Source organism: Gymnogyps californianus, chromosome 2, assembly GCF_018139145.2.
Source record: "Gymnogyps californianus isolate 813 chromosome 2, ASM1813914v2, whole genome shotgun sequence".
NCBI lineage: Eukaryota > Metazoa > Chordata > Aves > Accipitriformes > Cathartidae > Gymnogyps > Gymnogyps californianus.
This window is the reverse complement of record NC_059472.1, coordinates 140,085,370-140,110,273: the sequence shown is the minus strand read 5'-3', so window position 1 is coordinate 140,110,273 and position 24,904 is coordinate 140,085,370. Positions and strand designations below refer to the sequence as shown.

Sequence of the window (24,904 nt, the reverse complement as noted above, 5' to 3'; positions counted from 1 at the left end):
TTCAGCTGCCCCAAAAACCATTTTTCATTAGCCCAACATGCTTCAGCATATTCTCACCTCAGCAAAAGCACTGCTGTCCTTCTGCGCAACACAATCCAAGTAAAAGAACTTGACTGTGATCTGCAATGGAAAGCGAACTATGCAGAACTCAGCATCACAGAGAAGTTTGCAAGCAAGATGTGGACCAGCTCACCAAGCACAGAACCAGACAACTGCAAGGAAAGCTGGCACAGCATGCAGATCAAAAAGACCTTCTCGCCACCTCCCTAACGGTAAGCTGAGTATTTCTCCTAGGAAAATATAATCAGATGGCATTTGGCATACCTACCCAAAGGCTTAGGGTAAGAAGCACTGTAAAGAGAAGCTGGTAACTACTAAGCAGGTACATTCAGTCTGATCAGTCTGAGCACAGTCAGCCTTGAGACAAAAACATTTATGTTCTAAAACCAGTTCTCATCCTCAGAGTCGACCATTACATTTTGCAAAAGTGTAACCCTACATTAAGTAGCAGTTACTGCATTCCTTTGTCTAATAACACCTAGCTAAGCTAAGAAAAAGAAATGTTATTAACACTAATCAACAAAGTCTTCTCAGATCCTACAGGCTGATTCTGTATGCAGAGCTACAGAATAAACACTACTGAAACTGGATAGTTGTGCTGAGTGTACCCCACACAATGGTGAAGCAGAACAGAATTTGCTAGCTAACAGAGACAGCAAATCTCAAGCAAAACTATTCACATCCATCTTCACTCTGTCACAATTACCAATCTCTGCGCAATTCCCAGTCCAGCTTCTGCACCATGGTAAGTGGAAGCCTCACTTCCTCCAAGTGCATCAAAGCTAACAGACATACTTTATTGGGCAATTACCTGCTAGCTTTGATCCTACTTTCAAAGTCCCAAAGCAAATGCAGCTGGCTTGTTCATAAGATGGTTCTCACACAAGGAAATTCCCAATAAACCATAGTATTTTTGCACGCAAACTGACTGGGGACTAACACACAGTTATCAATTAAATACACACAGGAAAATGCTTGTCCAGTTTGTCCAATGCTTCCAAGTAGGTACAGAAACCAAGGTGGGAGTAGTATATATCTTAAGGAAAACTGCTACAAGACTTTCCAAGAATAGCTAATTAATGCTATGTAAAAAGACATTTAGACTGTGTACTTCTACAATTTTCATACTTAAGACCTGGAAAACAGAAGGACCATAAAACTAGCCCGATACTATGGTAAAAATAGCTAGGCATTGTCATTGCTCAGCAAAATTGTTCAACAAAAGGAGAAAGCATCATACTGTGATCAATACTATCCACTCCAAACTTTAAGCATGTATCAGAAGACGCAGTCAGGAATAAACTGGACTATTAGTTTGTAGCCAGCCTCTAGACTAGGACAAGGATGCGATTGCTGTCATAACCTACAACAAAACATGATGCACTACACTACAGCGAGAAACTGAACCTGAAAACTAACTCTGTGAAAAACAGAAATTTCTCTTTCACTTTTCATGTTGCTATCAGAAAAAGCTCAGCTCTGCAATCACTTTCTCTATCTATCTATCATAATGTGCTACAGTACACTGACTGCATCAGTCCACCTTCTTCCTCAAAGTAATATTCCCTATTGTCTCATAGCTCCTCTACAACACATTTTTACTCAGATGATCTTCAGGACTGTGATCCAAAGATACAGAAGCAAGCTACTTTGCTATGGCCATTATGTAATATTAACATATCCCAATGTATCTCAGCAAACTAGAGCTCACCACTCACCTGAAGAAATGCAATAATTATACATAAGATATATTAGGGGTTCCTCAATAAAAAAGTTTATTTCCAAATGAGCTACTAATGAGAACGGTCAAACGACATTTCCACCAACTCATCGTATTTTTCAAAAATATCCCCCTCCTGCTCACCATAGATGGATGGGATGATAGATGCTAACACTGTTACTTTGCTCTCCCTTTTGCTTCCTTACACCTTTCAGAAATGGAGGCGTATCTAAGCATTATGAATGTCAACCTGCTAAAACATATTTGGTGGCTACCTCAGCCCATCAAAAAGACCTTCCCTTTTGATTCTCCCAGGGCTTGTGCTGTTACAACAGTGACACTGTACAACCACTGCATTGACCATAAGCTCAAGACACCAACTGCCTCATGTTCATCTTCCAAAAGCAGTCATCCCAGTGCTAGCAATTCATCTTCTAGAGCTGAAATTCAGGCTTACATCTGGCAGGAAAATAGTCATCTTGGCCAAAGAAGCAAAGGCTAGGGAAATTCTCCAGTGTAACAACAAGATCAAAAGTAGTTCCTGGAGGAAGCAGAAGATTCGATACCTGTTATCACTCAAAAACTGTCAGGGAGAAGCAGCAGACTATTAAGGCAGCATGAATTTTATCTGGCACCCAATCTTATTAGCATAAAATATGTATTTGGACCAGGATTAAGCAATAGGCAAGCCACAATTAAGACAGAAGGCCATTTAACACCACAGTTCTCACAAGGTGGCACCTTCAGGAAGCATCATCTCACAGCTACGCAGAGCACCAGTGAGCTCTGGGAGAGCCATCGCTGAATGCAACATACAAGCTACTAACGAGCCTCTCCAAGGTCCCCATGCTCATGGTGGTCAAGGTTCCCAACAGCTCACAGCTCAATGGAGACAATCACTCCTGGTTTCACCGGGCTCCTAGCTCCAGCACCCAACACTCAAATGCTCTCTCTGCCTCTGGCATGGCACAAAGCAGCTTTTACAGCCTAAATGATCAGGTGCTTCTACCAAGATAAGTCACAATCAAAAGATTCAAAACAATAGATACGATGTTTCACTACCAGGGAACTTCTGAGAGTCCTGCACTGCGCCTGACACCATGTAGTGCACACAGAGACCTAAAAAGAAGTGTCTCATGCTTTATCTGACACCTTTATAAATTACAGAACCAAGACAGCAAACAATGGCAGGAATAGACACCCTGAACAGTGTTACAAAAGGTTTCTCCGTGATTTTCTCTACCGGATGTCAACGCAATGGAAGTTATACTGTGACACAAAGTCCCAGTGAGTGAGCAGGATCGTTTGCAGCAATAAATAAAAACCTGCTGCCCTTTGAAGAAAGCAAACCTGGAGCAGTGCCATACAGGGGTATCATAACAGAATGATCTGCTCTTAGATAACTACTAATTCTGTGATAAGGAAAAAAAATATTACACGGATGTGCAATCAGTGCCTATAAACTTGTGGAAAGGTCTGTCTCAAGTTGTTGCTAGAGTAACTGTTGTTATTTGTGACTTCATGCTTGTGAATGAGCAAATAAAAGAAATGTGCTGGAGAAAAGTTCCTATACATTACATGTATTGACTAATAACTGCCTGACAGGAATTATGTAGGAATTACTGACAGGTAAATGTATTTTGTTTCGGTGTTGTGTTTTCTTCTTTGAACACAGAAGTTCACTTTTCAAGATCCTATTTATAATCAAATCCATCTGTTCAACTCTATTCAAAATGCTACACCTCGGCAGCTCAGAGAACTGGGAAGGGTGTGGGAGTGGGCATGAATCCCTATACGTGCACGGATCCAATTCTACAACCTTACAAAGAACAAAAGACAACTGCACAATGGAAAACAGCATCACACACACAAAGCAAACTTATTAAAGGCTATAAATGATGAGACTCAAAGAAAATCTTAAGTCCTGTGGTCAGGAATCCTTCCTCATAGCTAACAAAAGTAACAGCAGCATTCCAACACATACTTGGGCAAATAATAACACTCTGCTACTTGAAACAATAAGAAAAAAAAGTAAGTTCTTTTTTTCTTTTCTTTTTTGTTTGTACAGCACTCAGCACAATGGAGTATTGGGTCATGGGGAGTATGCCCATCCTCTCTGAAAGCTGAAAGAGTCACAGTAATTATTCACCTTTCCCAGATAAACATGCTAGTCAACCTCTGACTACGGAAAACCTGGAATTTCAAATAACAAAATATCTCTCTCTCCCTTAAACATTTTTGCCTGTCATCTCAAAATACATATGCCAAAATATAAGTTTGCAAACACGCTCTCTTTTGCTTGCAAGCAATGGTATCACCCTTTGTCCAACTCCTATCATATGGGTTTCAGTTTAAAATTATGAGATCATCTCCCTGAAGACAGGGCAATTACAAAGTAAAGGCAGTTTAACATTTTCTTTTACAATTCTTATCTTCAGTATTAACAACAAACAAATGCTTGGCGCTTAAATATTAGCAGATTACACAGTCACCACAGGCCACTGTGGGCGTGTGACCTTCATTGTTGCTAAGGACCTAAACAGAACATTGAAGCTATCAAAGAGGGTACTTGGAAATAATTTGCAGTTTCATGTAGGAATATCAAATAATCTAATGAAGACCTACATCATTTATGTAAGGCAGTGACTGTAATACTAAAGGTTTATCTGCCAGTGACTTGCCGCAACTCAGTCAAAATTGTTAAAAAGTTCACAATAACTCTCCATAATTTGCAAAAGTTGTAAGATACCTGACAACGATAATTAAAAACTTCTCATCTCCTTAAGAAACTGCGGAAACATTTCCAGTATTTTAATACATTTTAATTAGAAACTATTCTGATTTTAGCTTGAATGATTTTTGCTTCTCATCTGTGAGTCTATTTTATTACATGTATTTGCATAAAGCAATAACTGTTTCATTAAAACATTAAATCTACTTCTGCTGCATTGCCCTCAGAATATTTTTGTAAGATCATTTCGTTGCAGTGGAAATGATGATGATGTCAAACTGAGCATTTTGATTTAAAGATAGGAATTTAAAAAAAAAACCAACCTAAAATTACTTTCAGGCAGGTGTCTTTAGCAGAGGGGAAAACAGAATTAAATATTTTTTTTGCCAAAAAAGGGATTTCCATTTTCTTTGGGGGCACTGCCGTTAAACTAAAATCTAAAAATACCAGATTAACCAAACACAGAGCAGAGTTTAAGATACTAGAGAAATTCTAACACTATACTTTCAATGTCTCATTAACCAGGAGTTCTTCCCTTTCATTCCTTGGACACTTGGGTTGATGTCAGCACCCTGACATCACCAAACTAATTCAGGGCAGTACGTCTGCCGTCCCACAGTATGCTACTGGTATCAGCTGATGACGTAGCTCACTTTTTGTCATCAACTGTCAAAAATGTAGTCAAATTCCAAAAACATCTGACCGGTTGATCCAGCCCTTTGAAATGCAAAAAATTAATGCTTTGCCTCATGAAAACACTGAGTGATCAATCAGTGGTTACTCCTCACAGCTTTCACAACTTGTGCCAGCCCAGGAAGTCTTCAAACAGGGAACAGAAAAGCCAGGAGCCTTCACAGTAGTTTTGATTATATATCCCTTTGTTTAATCAAACTGTGGGTCACACAAAACACAAAGTCCCCCCAGGCTTTCAAAGCCACAAAAGAATTGCAGACACATATTCCATATAGAACTTTCCAAAAACACTGAAGGAAAACAGTGTGTTTGACAGAGTCTTTTTGTGCATACTTTGCTAAGGTTCTTCCATCATTTTCAAAAGTTCAGTGCCCTCTTTCCCTCCTTCTCTCCCCACTCATTCACAAGAAAAAGGGAAAAAGCTGGTTTACTATCCTTTACTTGTCAATGGCACACAGAATAAGGAACTATTAAGTGCTATTTTAATCATACAGTATTTCGGTTGAATGTTTACACACTTGAGAATTAAGTATTCTGGTTTGGGCTATTCTCATAAGCGAGATACTGAATCTATAGGTTACATGTAATGGAACACCAAAAGCAAATTGCAAGAGGTCTACAGTCAACAGTCACTATCATTTTCTTTACTGTGAGAAGAAAAGAGAAGCCCAAAACTTTTGTAGTACAATGTTCACAATGCAGAAAAGACTGAACCCACTGCTTCACACTAGTCAGTCTTGAAAGAAAAGATGCAGACCAAGTAACTGATTTGGGCGTGTGAACAGAGTAAAAGCAATTGCAGAAAGTTTGTTGTTGCCATGTTTTTCTTCCTTTTGAACAGCATCAACATGGGACTAATTCATGATCTTTACAAAGTAGTTTCCAGTTAGACTGACACACAATGGCAAGCAGCGTTAGACAGGTGAAGTGACAGGAAGGAGGAAGGCTGACTTGATGTCAGTGACAAAAACTATTTTAATGGAAATGTGAAATTATTCAAAAATTTCTTCCCCTAAACACGTGAAGATTTCTCTAGTCAGATTCAGACTGCACAATGGGCTGAGAGAAGGAATCAGGCAGACACAGTATTTTTACATACTGCATTTTTTCTAATGGCTTTTCATACTCGGTGCCTCACTTAAAGGGTTCTTCTGCCAAAGATCTGTAAACCGGTGATGTTCCATCAAACAGTAGTTGTCAAACATGATAAAGACCGACAATAATAAAATACATGACCAACAGGTTTTAGTACCCAAGGATCCAGGGAAGAGTGGAAATAGGTCGTATTTCCAAAGCACAGAAAGATGACAACAATAACGAACAGCCTGCTGTTTGTTCAGTAATACTAATTTTCAGACCTCTTTTCTTCTATCCTAAAATCAGACCTATGTATCAGGTCATGTGATAGATGGATGTGACAGGAAAGTCATGTAACAAAGGACAGATGGCAATGCTTGACTGCTACTGTGGAACGTATCTTTCAATTAAGTCCTTTAAGTAGGGAGCCTCCCGCCCTGCTACTGATACAGGACAACATCCTAGTCTCTCTCCCGCACCATAACATCACACACCAAACCAGAGATTCGACTAAGAAGCTGTAGTAGGCACCTGGCATAAAAGAACTGCAGAAAAACCGCAAAGCAACACCACAAACATGCAAAAGTAGGAAGAAGCATTAAGGCAGGAGATCTCATTTCTCAGTGTAGGAAACCACGTGTGCACACATTTGAACACAGACCTCCAAACCAGAGTTGCATGCACAGACAGAGAATCTTTGTGTCATGATCCTGCTGACGGCCTTTTATGTTTTGGAGATGTTACCTGCATTTTGATTAACACCTATCAGTCTTTGATGAAAGATGTAGTCAGATGCCGCTCAAGCTACTCCAACACTGAATAATTTGCTCTAATTTATTCCTTAAAAACTATTCTAATTTACTGCTTTACTTAGATGAAGCGGGCACATTTGCTAACTTCCCAGAATTAAATATCCATTGACTGAGGCAAAAACCCAAAACTCCGAATAAGTGATAGTTCTATTGGCTGAGAGAGTTCAGGGAAGTTGGGATAAGAAACAGCAACTTAAATATGAAGACAATTAGAAGTTCTTCCTCCTACTGGCTGGATGATTGGCATTTGGCTTGGACTCATCCTTGCTAAAGCACCCTCCCCTGTTGACTAAGTGCACTTTCAGGCAGTATGCAAACACTATCAGGAAGAAGGTAGAAAAATGTGTGCCCTTCTATGACTCCATATTCTGAAATCTACAGACATTTTTCCCAGTACACATCGTCAGAAAGAAAATCAAAGAACACAGAGTGCAAGTTGTTGTTCTCTCCTCATCTCCTTGCAAAGCCAGCACTAAAAAAAGACTCCAACCTGCCAAGGAACCTTCTTTGAACCTTCCATTTCCTGATAAGTTTAAACTTATCCTCTCAGATAGAAGTGAAGCTCAGCTCCAGGAAAGAACATTTTTAAATCTTCAGTGACTAAAGATCAGGTGGTATTCACCTACAGAAACTGAAATATGTGAAAAGATAAATACAAAATTGTGCATGAAGCTGGAAAAACCTGTGGTCAATGGCATTTTACACAACAATCTGAATTCCAGTAAATCAATTTCAATTACAAAGGAGGTACCAACAAGATTACAGTGTCACAAATGGAGAGAAAGAATAAACTTTATTGAGGAAATAACAAATGGAATTCTAATACATCAAATCACTGTTCTCATCCTTTTCCTAAAGTTTTCTGTTTAAGAAAAATTTGTTCAACTACGTCAGAAATATTCAGACTTTGATCCCCTACACTTCCCACCCTGTCCAGTTCCACAACTGCTCAGAAATGTTATGCTTCAAATTTGCTCAACAGCTGTTTAGCTCAACAGCCAAGGTTTTAATACTCCAGAACACTAATTACATAAAGGCATCTGAAAGAGGAGGGGAAAAAAAAAGTCTGTTTCTACCTATTTATAAGGTTGGCTAATAACTATGGTCATCTAGCTACACAACACCTTCTTCCATGTTCTAGCTTTGGAATTAAGGTTGCTCTTTGCAATTCTTCAATTGCCCTAATCATCAAGGACATAAAAATCATAGTTGTAAAAAGCACAAGTATTACTCTTCTGATAGGTCCCCATAATTGTAAAAATAGCCTTTAAAAGCCTTGAAATTTTTATACTGATGAGAATTTTTTTAAAAACTAGACTTTAAGAGTTTGAGGGTATATTATCTTCACATGGGATTGATTTACAGTGGGACCTGAAGATTGGAAAAAAATTAAAGACTACATGCTAATACCCTTCAAGTAAAACTATTTTCTTAATATTTCTGTTTTGAACAGAAGACATAATCAAGTTCCAGCTATATAATTTGTGGCTAATCTCAACACAACCTAACGATAGTTCTACAGATGACTACAACTCCAGGATTATCATTGCTGGCTTACCAAAACTTATGACCTTAGCAGGTGAATTTAATTCTGTATTCTGGCAGCTTTTAGAAAATAAGATATACTGGTCAAAAAGCATTTAATGTGCTTTAAAAAGGTCAGTTGCTAAAAGTCTCTTCTTCAATCTACAACATATCATTAACCATTTGCCTCCCTGATCAGTCTGTTTTGCTGTCAGACACTCCTGTCCCAGATACCCGAGAGAGATGCTGGAGCAATACATTCTTTATCTGCTTTCTGTGAAGCACTGCACTTCACAAAAAAGGTGATCCTACATGTCTGAATAAAGACACATGTCTGTGCATTTCTCTCCACATTACATCCAATTTAATTAATCTAGCAGTATGCGATAAGATGCAGTATTAACATCTTTTTTCACTATTTGCACCTATTTGTAATCAAAGAGAAGTAGTAATAATTCGAACAGCACTAATATGGCTGGGAAGTCTTCACCTGTCATAAGGACAGTTTGTGGAGCAAGAATTAACAGTTTCAAGAGTGGTTATTTGTCCTATTCATTGCAATCACAGCCACCTAAAATATTAACACTAAGAATGCAAAAAATGTGGAAAGACTAAGGAGACAAGACAGGCTTATATGAAAACCTGCAACATCTACTGAAAACAAGAGGCTGTTCGGACACTAGTTGACTGAGAGCTTGGGTGAGAACCAAAACTCTCACCTTCTCGGCTTCCACAGCAAACACTGTGGTGTAACTATGCCCTACCTAAAACCAAATGAAGCTCTAACTGATGGCAAGCCCCAGATCCTCCAAAAAGCCTACATCTAAATTCAGTAAACTCAAGCGATGGTGCTTGAGAAGGAACACAAGCTGTCAGGCATAAGAAAGGCTGCTGCAGGGACAAAAACACTCTCTATCCCACAGACAAGAGATGTGGAGAGTAAAGAAAATGTGTCACTTAAGAATGGAAACATATTTTAGAATAACTAAAGCAATCACAAGTTGCACTAGTACTATTTATTACAATACACTCAAGATTGGATAAGTTTTCCAAATATGATATCTGGGTTAAAAAAAAACCCACAATGACGACTCCCATAAAAGGTCCCAGGTGCCTGTTCCCAGACGGATATAAACTGCCCTCCAGCTCTGGTCCAAAGCCTTTGAGATTGGGTCTCCCGCTGGGAGGAGGGGGTACCAGGGATGAACAAAGTACCACATTATTTATGCTAACATGGACTGGCTGGTGGGGAGCAAGACTGAGGTGATGTGGAGGTCACAGTCATAAAGGCAACCGTAACCTAAAACACAAATGCATGAAACCTCTCTGTAGCTAGGTTTTCATTTTGACCTTTATATATTTTAATATGGATAATTCATAAAATGCCATTGTGCTTAACAATTCACATGTGTATCAATAATTCAAAAACTACCTATTTAAGAAAAAAAATGTAAGGATTATCGTATCACATGCAAGGTTCCATCATCTTCACCACTATGGTCACTCCCCTTTATTCTCCCACATTCCTAAAGGGAGAAAAAAGCCTCAGAGAGTTAGGATTTCACCAGCTGCCTGACTCCTACAGGCTAAGACTGCAGTCATCTTCTGTGTGTAGTGTTGAGCTAAAATTGATCAGCACTGTTAGAAAAACATGTAGGGACCAGCTAGGCTAATCAAGGCAAACACAACCATAAACCTGCCTAAAACAAGAGGCCGTTATTCCTTCTACAGCAAAGTCAGTTCACATTTGAATACATAAATAAGCTAATCAGAGACACATCTTTTAAAAAACAAAACCAACACAACACTAAAGAATTTGCAAGGGCAGTCTGATCTTTTATTTCTGCTTCCATGGAAAATTCACATCAAAGTTTTCCTTTTAAAAATGCTCCTATGAATCCAGTTACTAGGCTATATAGAGAAAATGGGACAAAAGACTTTCAAAGAGTTTAGTATAAATATTTAAGAGGAAAGTGGTGACAAAGTTTTTTGGGTGTTTCAGTTCCATTTTTTACTTTCTCTCTTCTGAGCATTTAAACTGACCGTTGCCCACTGTCATTTAAATGACTAGTGGGTACTTTAGTTGACCAATTAGTTCTATGACAATCTCACAATTTTGCCTAAGCAAAACTTACAGTTCCATTCCCATGGCTACATTCTTGCACCATGCCTCTTACATTTAGGGAAAAAGCCCTAGCACCTCCATGGTTATCCCATCGCGACCCAAGCACAAAGGGTTGTCAACAAACGCACTGCCTCATCCACAGAAAACAGCATAGACCTGATCTTGGTAAAAAACAATTCCTTCTCATTTCTCTGCTGAGCAGTGGAAAATGCAAAAATATCTACAAATGCAAGGCAGTAAATAGTCCTATGGTTGTCATACAAGACAACCCTTCGCAGGTTTCCAGCTTAAGGTATTTCTGTGCTCAGTGCTACATTAGAGCATGCCATCCGCATAACTCTTTATGCTGGTTTGCTGTGAGCCATATTAGGGAACTGATCTGATCTAAAGCAAACAAAAACAATTTATACATATATATATATATATATAAAAAAAAGCTGTGCTACTTTTTGCTAAGTCAGTTACCCACTCTAATTCACCCTGCACCATTACAACACCCTAGTATTGCTACTGAATGTTCAGTATTATCCAAGTTGAATCACAGCTTTATGGCTACCACTGGCTTTTAAAAAACGCAGTGACCTGGTGGTTCAGGAAACAAACAGGTACCTCTCCACGCCAACCCAACCAACAGAACAGCTACAGTGAGTTCAGCCCTGGCATCAGAGCAGAGTGACAATCAGTCCATTATCAGGAAGGCACAACAGGCAAAGAACCAGCCCCAGAGGCCTGGTCCAGCCTAGCCTAGGACTCCAAAAAAGAACCGGTAACCTCCTAAAACTATGGAAGTAGTGATGATACTAAGAAGATTTAAAAATTATTTTTAAAAGGTTTGGCTGTCTGGGCACAAGTCTGCCAATCTCAGTGCACTCTCTACAAATAAAAAGTGTGTTTGTATATTTGCAAACTCCACTTTACTTGGCCTCTGAGGGTCAGATCCATTAGCACGCTCCACTACCTCAGTCACAGCATGATGCAAAAACCGATCCATCTACAAGCAGAAAGGCACATGCGATTTAAGATTTTTAGGATTCCAGAAGTTCCACCAAGGTGCACATCCAGAACCGCTGCAGCCCTGGCTGAGCATGTACAGACATTTCAGACACACTGACCAGGCATCCCCGCTCCAGCCCAGCAACCATGCATGCAACACATCCAATGTGCGTTGGCAGAACTGCAGTAAGCATCAAGCACAGAAACCCTCCGAAACTGTGACAGGTGGAGGTATCATTCATGCAAAATGCATAAACACCACTGGCAACAGAGAATCCAGATCTCCCCCCTCCCAGCTGGGTGCCCTAATTGCTAGCAACTGAATCAGGTTCTGGCCCACTCCTCTGTCCCCCCAGTCCTTGTGTTGCTAACTACGCAGCATCCCTGCCTGAAATAGAGATGCAAGCCTTGCTGTTTGAAGATCCTCCTGGGACATCCCTATCTTTTCATTTCCCACTGGCTGACTTAGATGCTCCCTAGTCAGCATGCTGGCTGTTGTGGTACCTGTTCCTGGACACCTCAGATAGGTTTCCTAATTCTACTTCCGAAGCCAAGTGGATAAAAGTTAGGCATGGAGATCTAGAGAACACCAAAAAGCCTTCTTAGCCTAAATTCCAGGCTCTGGTTTTCACATGGCCAAGAGTAAGCCAGGGAGTAAGGCAGATCTTCAAGGAGACCCAAAGAGTGACCTTACTGGTCAGCATAGAAACAGTTCTTGCAGGCTGCCTAGGCATGCAAGACATCAGAAGCCTATGAATCCAGCAGCTGAGGTTACAGACCTCACAAGTATCCAACAAGAGGAATTTGATCAGGCTTGCAACAAGCTCTATTTCTTCTGTTTCTTCTCTAAATGTACGTAGTTTGGTGTAGATGTGTTCACTTCTCCACTCTCTCTCAAATGTTTCTTTTTTTCCCCCTTCAGAGAGAAAGAAAAATGCCAACAATCCACTCCTTATGAGCAACTTCATCCTTTAACACACTGGATTTTGTGCGGGCCAAGTAACATTTTTGGTAAAGAATGTAATTGCAATTGCACGTTTCTAAGGTATGGTAAATAGCATGAAATTATTTTAAAATGTTATGAAAAATGCATTTGCAGTGTTCCTTTAAGTGTTTAACAAAGCTTCAGTTGAAATTGCTTTATTCCAAAGCAATCGAAGATAGAGTATTTTTATAAGGACCTCTTTATCTCCCTGCAAATGACTGAGATACAGATACTTTCCAGAAAGAGAATGCCCCAGAAAATACGCAACCTTGTGTTTTACTAGCCATAGTTATCTAGCACCATAAAACATCAGCTGCTCTGTTTCTGAAGATTGTGTTGTAGCCAAAGCAAAACAGCATGACTAGCAGTCACAGTAGTACCCAGAGGCCTTATGCAAGTTTAGGTTTGGCGCCATACAAACATACAAGCTCTATCCAGTATGGTGAAGCCATTCTATAGCCAAAGCAGCAGCAATGCCACAGATCAAAAGCAAAAATGAAGCTAAAATTAAGCAGCACATTCATGCCATCTTCCAGGAAATACAGTATCACATACCTCCTTGTCATACTCCTTGGACAACATAGATAAATAAAATAGATATTGGCCTAAACAAGCTGGTCAGAAGACACATTGTTATCATTCAGGGCTGTAAGCTTGTCTACATTACAGGATCAGGAGGAATGCCTTTAATGTACCCTTTGAAGCACACTTGGAAGAGATTCTGTAACCTTCTGGGACACAAGGCTGCATAGAAAGAGGAATTCACTTCCCAATGTGATAAGATCCAGATAACTTCAAATACTTTTCATCGGACACCACAACAGACAAGATGCACGTAAGGATGTACACTTAACTGTTGGGTCCAGTAACACTCTCCTAGAGCTGCACATGAAGCGAGGTCACCCTGCAATTCCTCTTACAGGGACACCATAATGGAAAAGAGTAAGTTTCAAAAACTTATTAAAACCACTGGCAGTTGCAACATGTGATCCCATCAGTACCTCTCTAACATATTAAAGACATAAATCAACCTCTTTCGCCACCTCCTCTCACCCTCACCTTGCTCTGATAAAGGCGGTGGGGGGAAATAGTAGTACAAAGAAACAGATAAACACAATTGAGACAAAAAACCCAGTGTAATAAAGCTCCTTTTCAGGGTAACTCAGCGTTTACTGCAGAAGAGAGCTGTATGGACTTTTTCCACAAGAAAGTCACTCCGCGAGTGCCTTCCCTGGGATTATTCTTGCCAGCGGGCCCCGTAACTTGCTGTGCACCTTGTGGGATTAGGACTCAAGTAGTCCTCCTAAGGGTAAATGTCCTAAGCAAAGACTTGTGCAATAAAAGAAACGAAATGAAACTAAACACATAAACAATGGTCAGGAGGACAGGGAAGGGGAGTAAATGATTTGCCTTCTCCTCTGTTTCAGTCGCAGTTATCATGCATGCTACTATGTAAGTAAGGTTTGAAGTTATCAGCACTCATACAAATTCAGTGTCCCTTTATCAGGCAAATTCTGGTCTCTTAAGAAGTCAAGATGCAGTAATAAGTCATAAGCACCATAAATACACAGTTTTTCTGAGGGGGAAAGTGGAAAGAAGAGTCTCATAATACACAAGGTGTTTTAAGAATTTACACGTATGCGCAGTTCCAAAATGTAACTACACATCAGCGAGCACCACTGGACCTGTACAGACTAGCAACAGGACTTTCCACGTGGCTCTTACATGGTGCTATCACATCCAAAAAAATTACCGTGGTGCCATTAAGTGCCATGACACTATTAAGTCTACAGTATACAAACTCAGTGATGCTTCAGGGAAACAGAGGTTGCTCTCTCCTTACTCATCAACCACTTTCCCCCCACAATTTTGATCTCACTGAGTGGCTGGAGCCTGTCCGCAAGGGACTCTACTCCTTTCATGGACACAGTAGCCCATCATGATGCTAGGATCCCTCACCTGTTCCTTTCTGAGGGCCCAACAAATCCATATCCAATGCAATGCAATTCTTCTCTTCCATTTTGCTGGAGGAAGGGAAGAATGGCATCATTGAGGGCAAGAAGAGTGAATTCAGTCTGTTCCCAGGTACACCCCACCCTACTGCTAGCACAGGGGAGAGGAGCACAGGAGAAAGAGCTGAATGAAGAGGCACGATGGAGCTGTATGATGCATAAAGAGACATGCTGGGTGTGCATGACAGTAAAATAATCGACATGGCATGGTTGCACCAGCATCTAATAGTTTTGGCATTGTTTGGAATCATGTTCGTTTAGAACTGCATTGCCATGGTGCTCATATTTCAACCATTGCTTATCCAGACCTCATTAATTCACATCGCCCAGTGCAGGCACTGGATCATTTCTGCACACAAAAAGGCCCATAGAGCCAAGGCCAGCAGCATCAATCCTTCACAGAACTCCAATTAATTCAGTCAAGGTGATGCATCTTGCAGGACTGGGGTGTTCAGTGGGAAATGTCTGACTATATTAACACCAAGACATACAAGGAGCCTGTGATGGGGACTAACTATTTTTGATAGTCAAGGTTTTGGATGACAAGGTTTACGATTTTAAAGGTAAATATCGCAGTAACCGGAAAGAACATGTAACTCCACTGATACAGCTTCCATAGTAAACAGTTCCAGAAAAACACAAGTGGAAAGAGAATTAAAAAACTGTTAAATATATGAAAACTGCATAACGAATTTTCTTTACCTTGCATTAGAAACATCCCAAATATTGTCATGTAAGTGAAGTCAGCAACAAATCTCCTTGTGTTACCTTATATTTCTGACAGTCAGGCACTTGTTCTTCAAAAGACTTACGCATGCACTTAAAATTAAGCATGTAAGTAGTCCCACCAGGTACTGATGTAAGGTTCATGCCTTCACTTGAACAGCCATTTTACAATTAGCTTTTTTAGCATTTGATATTTGTGTTCACTTTGTTCATAAGACAGTAATTTTAAAATAATATACATTCTGGGTAATAGAGGCAACCAGTATGTGCCCAACGGATAAAAGTTCACACATGCACAAAAAACCAATTACATTAGAAATAGAGAGATATTCCACAATATTGGAAAATCAACTCCTATATCAGTACTGTGCAGTTCAATACAAGTATCAAAATTTATTCACATGCTATCCATAGCAGAAATGAAGTTTAATGGTGTACAAGTGCTTCCATGCTAAGCCCACTGTTTTTACACAGTTTCTAAGCTTTAATTTATCTACCAAAACTATTCAAGTTTGGAATTTTCATTAATGCAATTTTTAACTGTTTTGAATGTAGCTTAGTGGTTATGAAATACAAAGTTTAAAAATATTATATATACTAGCTCCCATTATAAATATCAGTTTCTGACCTTACGTTGAACAGACAAAGTAGCACAGTGGCAAAGGCAAAATCAGCTATGGAAAGAGGTCTCATTGAGAGGTACCTTAGAAACTCCCACTGAAAATAAGTTTATATTTACCAAGCAGTAGGACTTTAAAAAATAGCAAGTCACACTTTGCACATGCATGAGACAACAGCTATGCCTAGAACTGTGCAGCAGTATAGGGACCAAGGGTAGCTTACATTCACTCAACAGGCACAGTTAATTTTGCTGTAAAATACACACCAGGTGAATAGCAAGGGGCATTAGCTAGACTATGTAACCTCTCTTTAGAAGCATCTGGCTAAAGGGCAGAAAAAGCATTGTGACTGCATTGTTAAACACTCAAAATGAAGAAATAAAGCATGACACACTATATAAAACATCACTATTGCTCTGTACATGCATTACCATAAACACTTTCCACATAGCCTGTTTTTGTGCAATTCAGAAAAAGAAGCCAGTACCTATGATGGCAATTTAGTTACCAATGGGGTAAAAATCTACTGGAACATCTCACTTGCAGTTTTTACTGGCAATTTGTGCAAATAGAATTTACAGTGCAGTTTTCACAAAACACTTGCAGAAAACATTTTCAAAGATTAAGAACAGACACTGACGTGCAATATACATTGATTAAAACATTGTACAAATTGTAAGACACTGAGTAACATACAGCAAAGAAAATTAAATGGTACTGTAATGGACGTTAAAGATTCCATGCATAAAAGCTTTGCCCATTTCTTGATACCTGAGTGCTTAACTATGCAGCCTTAACAGTATCCCATTTGGTTTTTCCTTTTGACAGACTGAATTCCTAGAGTCTGCTTAAAATGTCAACATTTGAAATGTTGCAAGCGAAGAACAATTACATTCAATCCCAAAGACTCATATGCCCAAAAGGGTGTAATTAAAAAATTAAAGGAAGCGGTCATGCAGGATACTGGCAAGGAAAAGGTACTGAAGGGATTTTAGAAAAATCATTCGACTCACCAGTCCATTGTTTGGCTGAGGTGAAAAAGGCAAACATTACTGAGATGCATCAGTGAGGAAGTTAGAACACAAATCAAGGCCCATGCCTGCAAGCACATGTGAATAACTTCAGGCCCCGAAGCTCTTCACGTGGCAAAGTTATTCATATGTGTGCTTGCAGAACCTGAGCTCAGATGTTACCGTTAGAGTACAAAACGCTACTTACTTACATTTTGCCACTGACTTCAATAAAAATAGAAATTCACCTGTGTTTAACAGCAACTATTTCACCTCAAGAAGATAAAATCCCTTGAAGTCTCACAAGGTAACTTAATGATTAATCCATTCTAGCTGCTCCCAGTTCTACTTTTTTTTTTTTAAACATAAGTCTCTCAAAACACATTCAAGCTTGCAACCAGAAGCGTTCCTCAGAAGCTACGTGAGGGCTGTAAACCCTGCAGTACAAAAAGTGCTGTATTTCTGTCTTGCAATGCACCAAGGATGCTTATGACACTTGTGACAAGCCATTGTTCTTTTTATCAGGTATCTCTCTGCCAAGCCCGACGTAATCGGAAACACACGATATTCAATTCAGTTTCTTATTAAGTGTTGAGTCTTTCCAACATATGCTTGTATAGATTTTGGTGATCTGAACTGTGTAATAAACCAAGCTAAAAGAAAAAGGACACCATGCACATGTGCAGAATGGAGCACACGTGTCTACCTGATTAGACAAACACTAACTACTTTACAACATTTTTTAAGTATATGTGACTAGTATGGATTCAAACGGATTGCAGATTAAGAACTGCTGCTTGGAGAGGAAAAGATAAGTAAATCGTTCATAAATTCAGTGAATGGAAGACTTTTAAGTCTTTTAACACGAATAGTTTGGTAAGATGTAACTGATACGCTGTGTGTATGGACCAGTGGGCAATCAAAAAAAAAAAAGCCAGATAGGACAGCAAAGATTTATAAATAATAAACATAAGATTTGGGGATGACCATTTCATATACCCTAGCAAAGAGGAATCACATATTGCCCAATCGATTAAAACAGCATGCATTTCACATAAGCTAAGTTCTTAGCGAGGGAAGTGTTGACAGGAGCAGCTCCGTCATGGACTCACTGAAATAAAGGAGCATACAACTCCAGCCAGACTGAGCACATGCTGCTCCGCGTTGTTTGGGCAAGTTTTGTCTTCTGGTTTTCTTGATATAAGTTTCATCACTGACTTCAACAAAAGCAGGATGTGGCCCAATTTTTTTTTTTTAAGTCTCAGTATTCAAAAAAGAAACCTAATGAAAGCCTAGTAGTATGTTCTGAAACACCAACACTACATATAATTTTATCTGCCACTAGAAGTGGAATACCTACTTTTTATAAGGCCTTGATCCAGCCAACAGCTGATCTTATTTTTTTTTTTCTGGGATCTAAGTGTGTTATTAAACAATTGATAAAAGTATTTCAATTAATTTACCCTTCTGAAACAGCAGAAAAGCCTAACTAACAGGTATCAATCTGACAGGAGAGCACTGAGAAGTCCGGTTGGAAATTATAACCAAATGTGAAAACAGAAGGTAAAAGCAGGTATATGGAGAAAATGGGAGAAAAAGCAAAAAGGGACTACCATGCTAAGGCCTGCAAGCAGGGCAGGGCCAACATCAGTGCCCGCTCTGGGCACTGCGAGCCCTGAAACGTCCTGACATGCCAGCCGCTGTCCCAAGGACCCACTGCATTCTCTCGTCCAAAAAATAAGTGTATAGATAACATGTATGCACGTATATTTTTATGCATCTATACACTGTGTAAGTATGTGTGTGGCGGGGTGCTTACTGAGGCACAGCTGGGCCTAACGGCACTCGGCGGAGCCGCGGCCGGGCCGGGGCGCCGGGTGCCCGGCGGGGCAGTGCGCGGGCCGCGGCGGCCGCACCGGTGAGGGCCGCACCGAGCCGCGGCGGCGCCGGCACGGCGGGACCAGCCGTCTCTCACCTCCCCGGCAGCGGGAGGCGGCCGCGCAGTGTCACGCAGGCAGATGGTGCATAACAAGCAGAGAGCAGGCCCGCTCCGGGGGGATGGCAGGTGGGGATCCCCGCCGCGCCGTCTCTGTACCCGCCGGCACCCAACCCTGCCGGCCGGGGGGGGGGGGGGCTGCCCCACGGGCGCTCGGCGGCCCCGCAGCCCACCCCCCTCCTCCCCCGGGACCGGCGGCGAGGGGCCGCAGAGCCGCGAGGAGGAGGAGGAGGAGGAGGCGCCACCCGCCGAGTGTCGCCAAGGACAGGCCCGAGGTCAAACCCGGCAGCCGCCCGCCTCCCGCCGCGGCCCCTTCCCCGCCGCCAACGGCCGCGCTGGCGCGCGCCGCGATCCCGCCGCCCGCGCCGCCGCCGCCGCCCGCGCCGCCTCCCCGCCCGCCGCCGGCGGTGACTTACCTTGGCAGCCATGCTGTGCCCGGCGCGGCCACCCCCTTCCCTTCCTCCCCTCCCCTTCCCTCCCTTCCGACCGCGGCAGGCAGCTTCCCCGCCTGCGCACCAGCCCGCCAGCGCCGGCCGTCACCGCTCTCCCAGGCACGGACGGGGCGCTCGGCGCCGCCAGCCCATTGGCTGCACCCCGCCCGGCCCGGCTGCAGCCCGCGTGATCGCCCGGCCCGGCCCGGCCCGGCGCGGCCCCGCGGCGGGCTGCGGGGTGGGCGCTGTGCGCTGAGAGAGGCGAGGCGGCGGGAGATGCGGCCTCAGGCACCGGCGGGCCGCGGGCGTCTCGGGGCGGGCACCGCCTCACCCCTGCGAGGGGGACCCGATTTACCTCAGGTTTTCTCCTCAGTTTACGGCTGGTGGCCTAGCAGCCTCCGAGTCGCCTCAGAGAGACTCTGAGCTCTGAGGGGCCCTGCAGCCCCTCCGGCCGCTGGAGAGAGAGTCCTGAGTGGCCATGTCGCCAATTAGTGACTCGTGCTGTTAACCCGAGGAAATGCCTCCGGCGTGTTCGGAGGACGCTGGGACAGGCAGCAGAAGGATGCCAAACACCTTCACAGCAGCCATGCTGGTGTTGCGCCTGTCAGCAAACCCTGCTCTCCTGCCCAGAGCTGTTTTCTTCCCCGCGAGTCAGACTGCTGTTTGAGGGATGTTTCATCCAGTTGCTGTATCCCAAGGCTTCATTCTGGGATGTCCCGAGAACGAGCCGTGCTTTCAACCAAATTTTGTTAATGCCATTTTAGTTCCTAAGTCAGCGTGAACGTGACACGTAAGCAGCCCCACTAGAGTCCATGGCTGTGCCCAGGATGACCACAAGTACTGCACGCTCAGCCTCACAGACAGTTTGCAGACTGTCTACAGACAGCCTGTCTGGGTGTGTTTGGCAGCATACCATTTGGCAGGCAGGCCGACAGCTGTGACCAGGGCAATCGCCAGCCTTGCCGATGCCCACTCTGGCTGGCCTTGGGGCTTCTGGCTCCTGGCGGGATTTTAGGCTGGCCTGAGGTTGGTAGTGCAGGCAGGCAATTTGTCACGTGTGTGTAACTAAAGGTTGCTTATAGGAGTAGCTCGGGGGTGAGGTTTTGCGTTTATAATGGGGTAGCAAGTTAGTCATAGCTTTGAGGTGGATCTTCCAGCACTTTCCCTAAAGTGAGTTTCGTAAAGATAATAAAAAGGCAAAGGATCTCAAAGACAGATCTATTACAATATAAACCAGAGCAATTAACTCTTTAATCGTTTTTAATTGTCTTAGGGGGAGACAGTAGAGAAATGATAAGGATTCATAAACGCATCTGCGCCTGCTCACTATAAATCTTTGCAGGACGGCTCTTTTTATGTTTTTTTTCAGTCCAACGAGTTAACGACTTCCTGCTTTTCAGCAAATTGTAGTCTCTTCTGTGTCCCTCGGAAGTTTCTTCCATCACCTGTGAGGTCCGGCAACGTATCTACCTCCTTTGCTTCTCAGCAGTCTTCCAGTCTCTGCTTCTTGTAAAACCCTCCCACTTGCTGGATTCCCTTCCTTTTCTACCTGTCCCTCATCTGTGTGCCCGCTGCACGTGCTCAGCTGTTCTGTGAGACAGCACAGCCTTTCTCTTCTTGCTGCGTCTCCCTGACCTAGAAAACAGCAGTTATAGCAAAGCAGACTTGGAGCCTTCCTCCAACCACAGCTTCTCAAATGAACACAAAATACAGATTATGTAATGCCTATCTGCAAACTAGATAAGTAAATACTATCACCTTGTCATAAATGAATAGATAATAGCAGTCCATTTATAAACAACAAAAAACAATCTCAGATTATTTTAATAATACCACTAAGAAGAGAAAAATTACAGAGAGAAAATAGCATAACAATTGCCTTAGAATACAAATACAACATTCTGTGAATACACAAAAGCCAGGATATTTAGATGTGAGGCTAAAAGTCTGTCCTATTGAGCTTTATTTTTGTGGAAACAAGTTTCAATGGGATTTTTTTTCCCATATTAAGACTGCTAAGAAAATTATTACAGTTCTCACGTTAATACTGCCACATAGTCTTGAGCCAATTGCCAAGGAAAAACACAAGCAAAAAAACTGCCTATGTTTCAAGCAGACTGGTGGTGAAATTCAGAGAGGTAAATAAAAAAGGGTGACCCTGGAAAGCCTCATTCAACTGCTCCCTAAATGCAACAGCACCTGAGCTCTTCTAGCACTTAGAATCATAGAATTATAGAATAGTTTGGGTTGGAAGGGACCTTTAGAGGTCATCTAGTCCAACCCCCCTGCAATAAGCAGGGACTAGATCTTCCAACTAGATCAGGTTGCTCAGAGCCCCGCCCAACCTCGAATGTTTCCAGGGATGGGGCATCTACCACCTCTCTGGGCAACCTCTTCCAGTGTTTTACCACCCTCATTGTAAAAAATTTCTTCCTTATATCTAGTCTGAATCTACCCGTCAGGTTGGACAGGGCTCTGAGCAACCTTGTCTAGTCGAAGATGTTCCTGCTTATTGCAGGGGGGGTGGACTAGATGACCTTTAGAGGTTCCTTCCTATATCTAGTCTGAGTCTACTTCATTTCCCAGCCTTCAAGAGCTCCAGGTGCCTCAAGTCCTGAGCGTGCATTCAGCAGTGCCTTGGTCCTGACAAGGCTGGAAGGTCATTGCCTAGCTTACATGAAAACCTGAGTGCGATCAGCATAAAGGATTTGGCCTGGCAGGTCCCTGACCGTGTCCAACATGCACATACAGGCCCAAGTTCCTTATCTTCATAGAAAAGGCATTGAAGGCTAATGTTCACTTTTAAAATGGCATGCAATATGACTGTAGTAGATTACAGCACTCTTTGGCTACATAAGCAACTTGTTTTCAAAGTCTGCTGTTGACTGAGGTTAGATTCAGGCCCATGTGTCATACTCCTTTCAGTAGGTTTTAACCACAAAGCCATAGACTGCTCTGGGGAATAGAGGAGGATCATTTTTCATTCTTTCTAGTGAAGCTGTGTCATTGTGCAGAGGAGGATCCAAGATCAGCTGGACTGTAGAGAAGTGTGACTTTTGTATGGTAAAATGCAATGTGATGAGGGTAAAATTGTGAGTCAGTTTTCATTACAAAACATATAAGCATTTCTTGGAGAAGTTAGGAGATTGTGTCTCCTCAACCAACGCCTTTTTCTGTGTCTTACACATAACATTCACAAAACAGAGCACGCAGTCATTCCAGGGCTCTGCTCTGCAATGAGAAACGACCTAGAGTTAGCTCCTTCTTGTGCCCTCTTCTGATACAGGGCATCTTGAGTTTGTTTGTACATATGGGGACGGGTTTTGCAGGACGAGCTGTAGCTTGTTTCCAAAATAAGCCACAACCTCATACCTGGACACTGTCCTTGAGGTGAAAAATTAGGCTTTGATTGTTTTCATGTAGAAGAGAGAATGAGAGCTGATTCACTGCGTGGTGTTTTAACTGTTAGGGTATTGTATAGCAGGGCAACCGTATCTCAATAGGCACATATGATCTTTGCTGAGCTTATTAAAGATTACCCTGGGGAGACTGACAGCCTGGAGCTCATGGTTTTTTAGACTTGATAAAGGACTGATAAAGGATCAACTTTTTCCTATTGACTAGTGTAAGGCAGAGCTCAGTGTGCTAGCTATTTTGGATCTTACTCTGGCATTCATTACTCTTTCTATGATTTCTCTTACTATGTTCTGGATTTTGCACTGGCAGACAGATGCCTAAAATGTAGGCATTGCAGTATGTAGCTTAAAGGCAAGAAAATATCTTCTTGGATCTGGAAAGATATGAGTGCATCTGGAGAGATCTGGAAAGGACTGGATCTGGAAAGATCAGATCTGGAAAGATCTGGACGCACTGAGTACCTTGGTGAAAGGCTGAGGTAAAGCAAAGACTGACCCAAGGCCCCCAAGACCTATGATACTATGCAAATTATTGAGCTGTTTTCCTCAGTATACCTTCTGTCTGCCCCACAAAGTAGTAATTGTCTTCCAGGTGGCTTCTTTTGTGTTATATTATACATACAGCAGCATGGATAGCGTGCTGTATGTTAACTTACCACAAAACTTGCACCAAGTATGTCTTCCTATAAGTATAGCTTATAGTAGAAATAAACAAGTGGCCTCATTCCTAGTGGGAAAGAGCTAAATGTTCAAAAGAAATGAGCACAAGGTTTTCCTGAGCAGATTTTGTTTAAATAGTTCTTAAAACCCTTTGTTGACTCCTCTCCCTCAGTGAAGTCTCAAGGAAAGGCATGAAGCAGTATCCCCTTCCTTAGGTCAAGGGTTTGGTTGGGGGTTTTTGTTGTTTCTGTGTTTTTGTGTTTTGGGTTTTTTTAATAAAGGATGTCTGGCTGATGTGAGTTAGCACATCAGTTTTAGTGAATCTTAGCCAAGAATTTGTGCTCACACAGTAGGCCTAACCCTGAGAATTTCTCTAATAAAATAAAGTATGACTCAGTCTGAATGAATCATTCACAATTCTTCTTTCTCTGTTTGAAGAATATTCACAGCAGATCATTATTTCCTCAAATACATTTGCTGTTTTTCTGGTTATTTTATAACGTTGTCTGATGATTGTCAATGTTTCCTTTTTTGCTGTTGTTTTTTTAACATATCACACATATTTGTAATTTAAACCCTGTTGTTTATCTGTGATTGCTGAGGAGGTCAGCCAAACATGATCTTGTTTCCTGTTCCTTAGAACATAAGATTTTCAAATACTTTCACATGCATGTCTGAAATTCATCGTCTATCAGTGTTTCTGCTAGTGAAAAACCAAACTGGTCATTTAAATAGTTCAAGGAAAAGCGAGCATAAAAGCAGCACGTAGAAGTATGAATTCATTTAAAAATCCATACAAATGGTAGTATGTTTTCATGGCTTTCCCATCTCAAAATGTGACACTATCCCCCACTGTGTGTATTGCGTCTACCAGGAGAGAGTGGAATTCACAAAGTTGGAAGGAGACAGCTATGATTCTGTCTTATGGCTGATGATGGCATTTACACAGACATTACTGTTAAAATGGAACAGTTGAAAATGCTTTACCAGGGCTATCTTTTAGAAATGCATCTGAAAGGAATGCATTGATGCATTCAGGAAACATTGATGCTGATTATGAATGGAGGGTTAATTCTTCTGTTGGTGTAAATCAGCATAGCTGGTAGATTTGTGCTGATTTACGTTGGTAAAGCCCAGAAAATAGAGGGGATATATGACAAACAAAGGATGCTATATTTATTTCATAAGTGAAAAATACTTCATAAGTCAGGCACACCATTGGCATGAATAAGTTATGAAAAATCTTCACAGCCAAAAGAACATAATCATCCTTCATGTATAACAGATTTGTTTATTCTGTAAAGATTCATTTC

At 41.8% G+C, this 24,904-nt stretch overlaps 1 protein-coding gene across 2 annotated transcripts in view; it reads right to left on the bottom strand.

Moving 5' to 3' along the window:
• SLC25A13 (solute carrier family 25 member 13) overlaps positions 1–19,519 on the bottom strand; it is a 103,665-nt gene extending 84,146 nt beyond the window's left edge. The window contains exons 1-2 of one of the 2 annotated variants that reach the window (XM_050890818.1): positions 17,092–17,128; positions 14,680–14,744 (exon numbers count right to left, since the gene is read on the bottom strand). In XM_050890818.1, coding sequence (XP_050746775.1) covers positions 14,680–14,744; positions 17,092–17,128 — 102 coding nt within the window. Of the gene's footprint in view, positions 1–14,679; positions 14,745–17,091; positions 17,129–19,500 lie in introns of those variants that run through there. The other variant, XM_050890820.1, reaches the window with a different exon arrangement.
• Between the last annotated feature and the right edge of the window lie 5,385 nt (positions 19,520–24,904).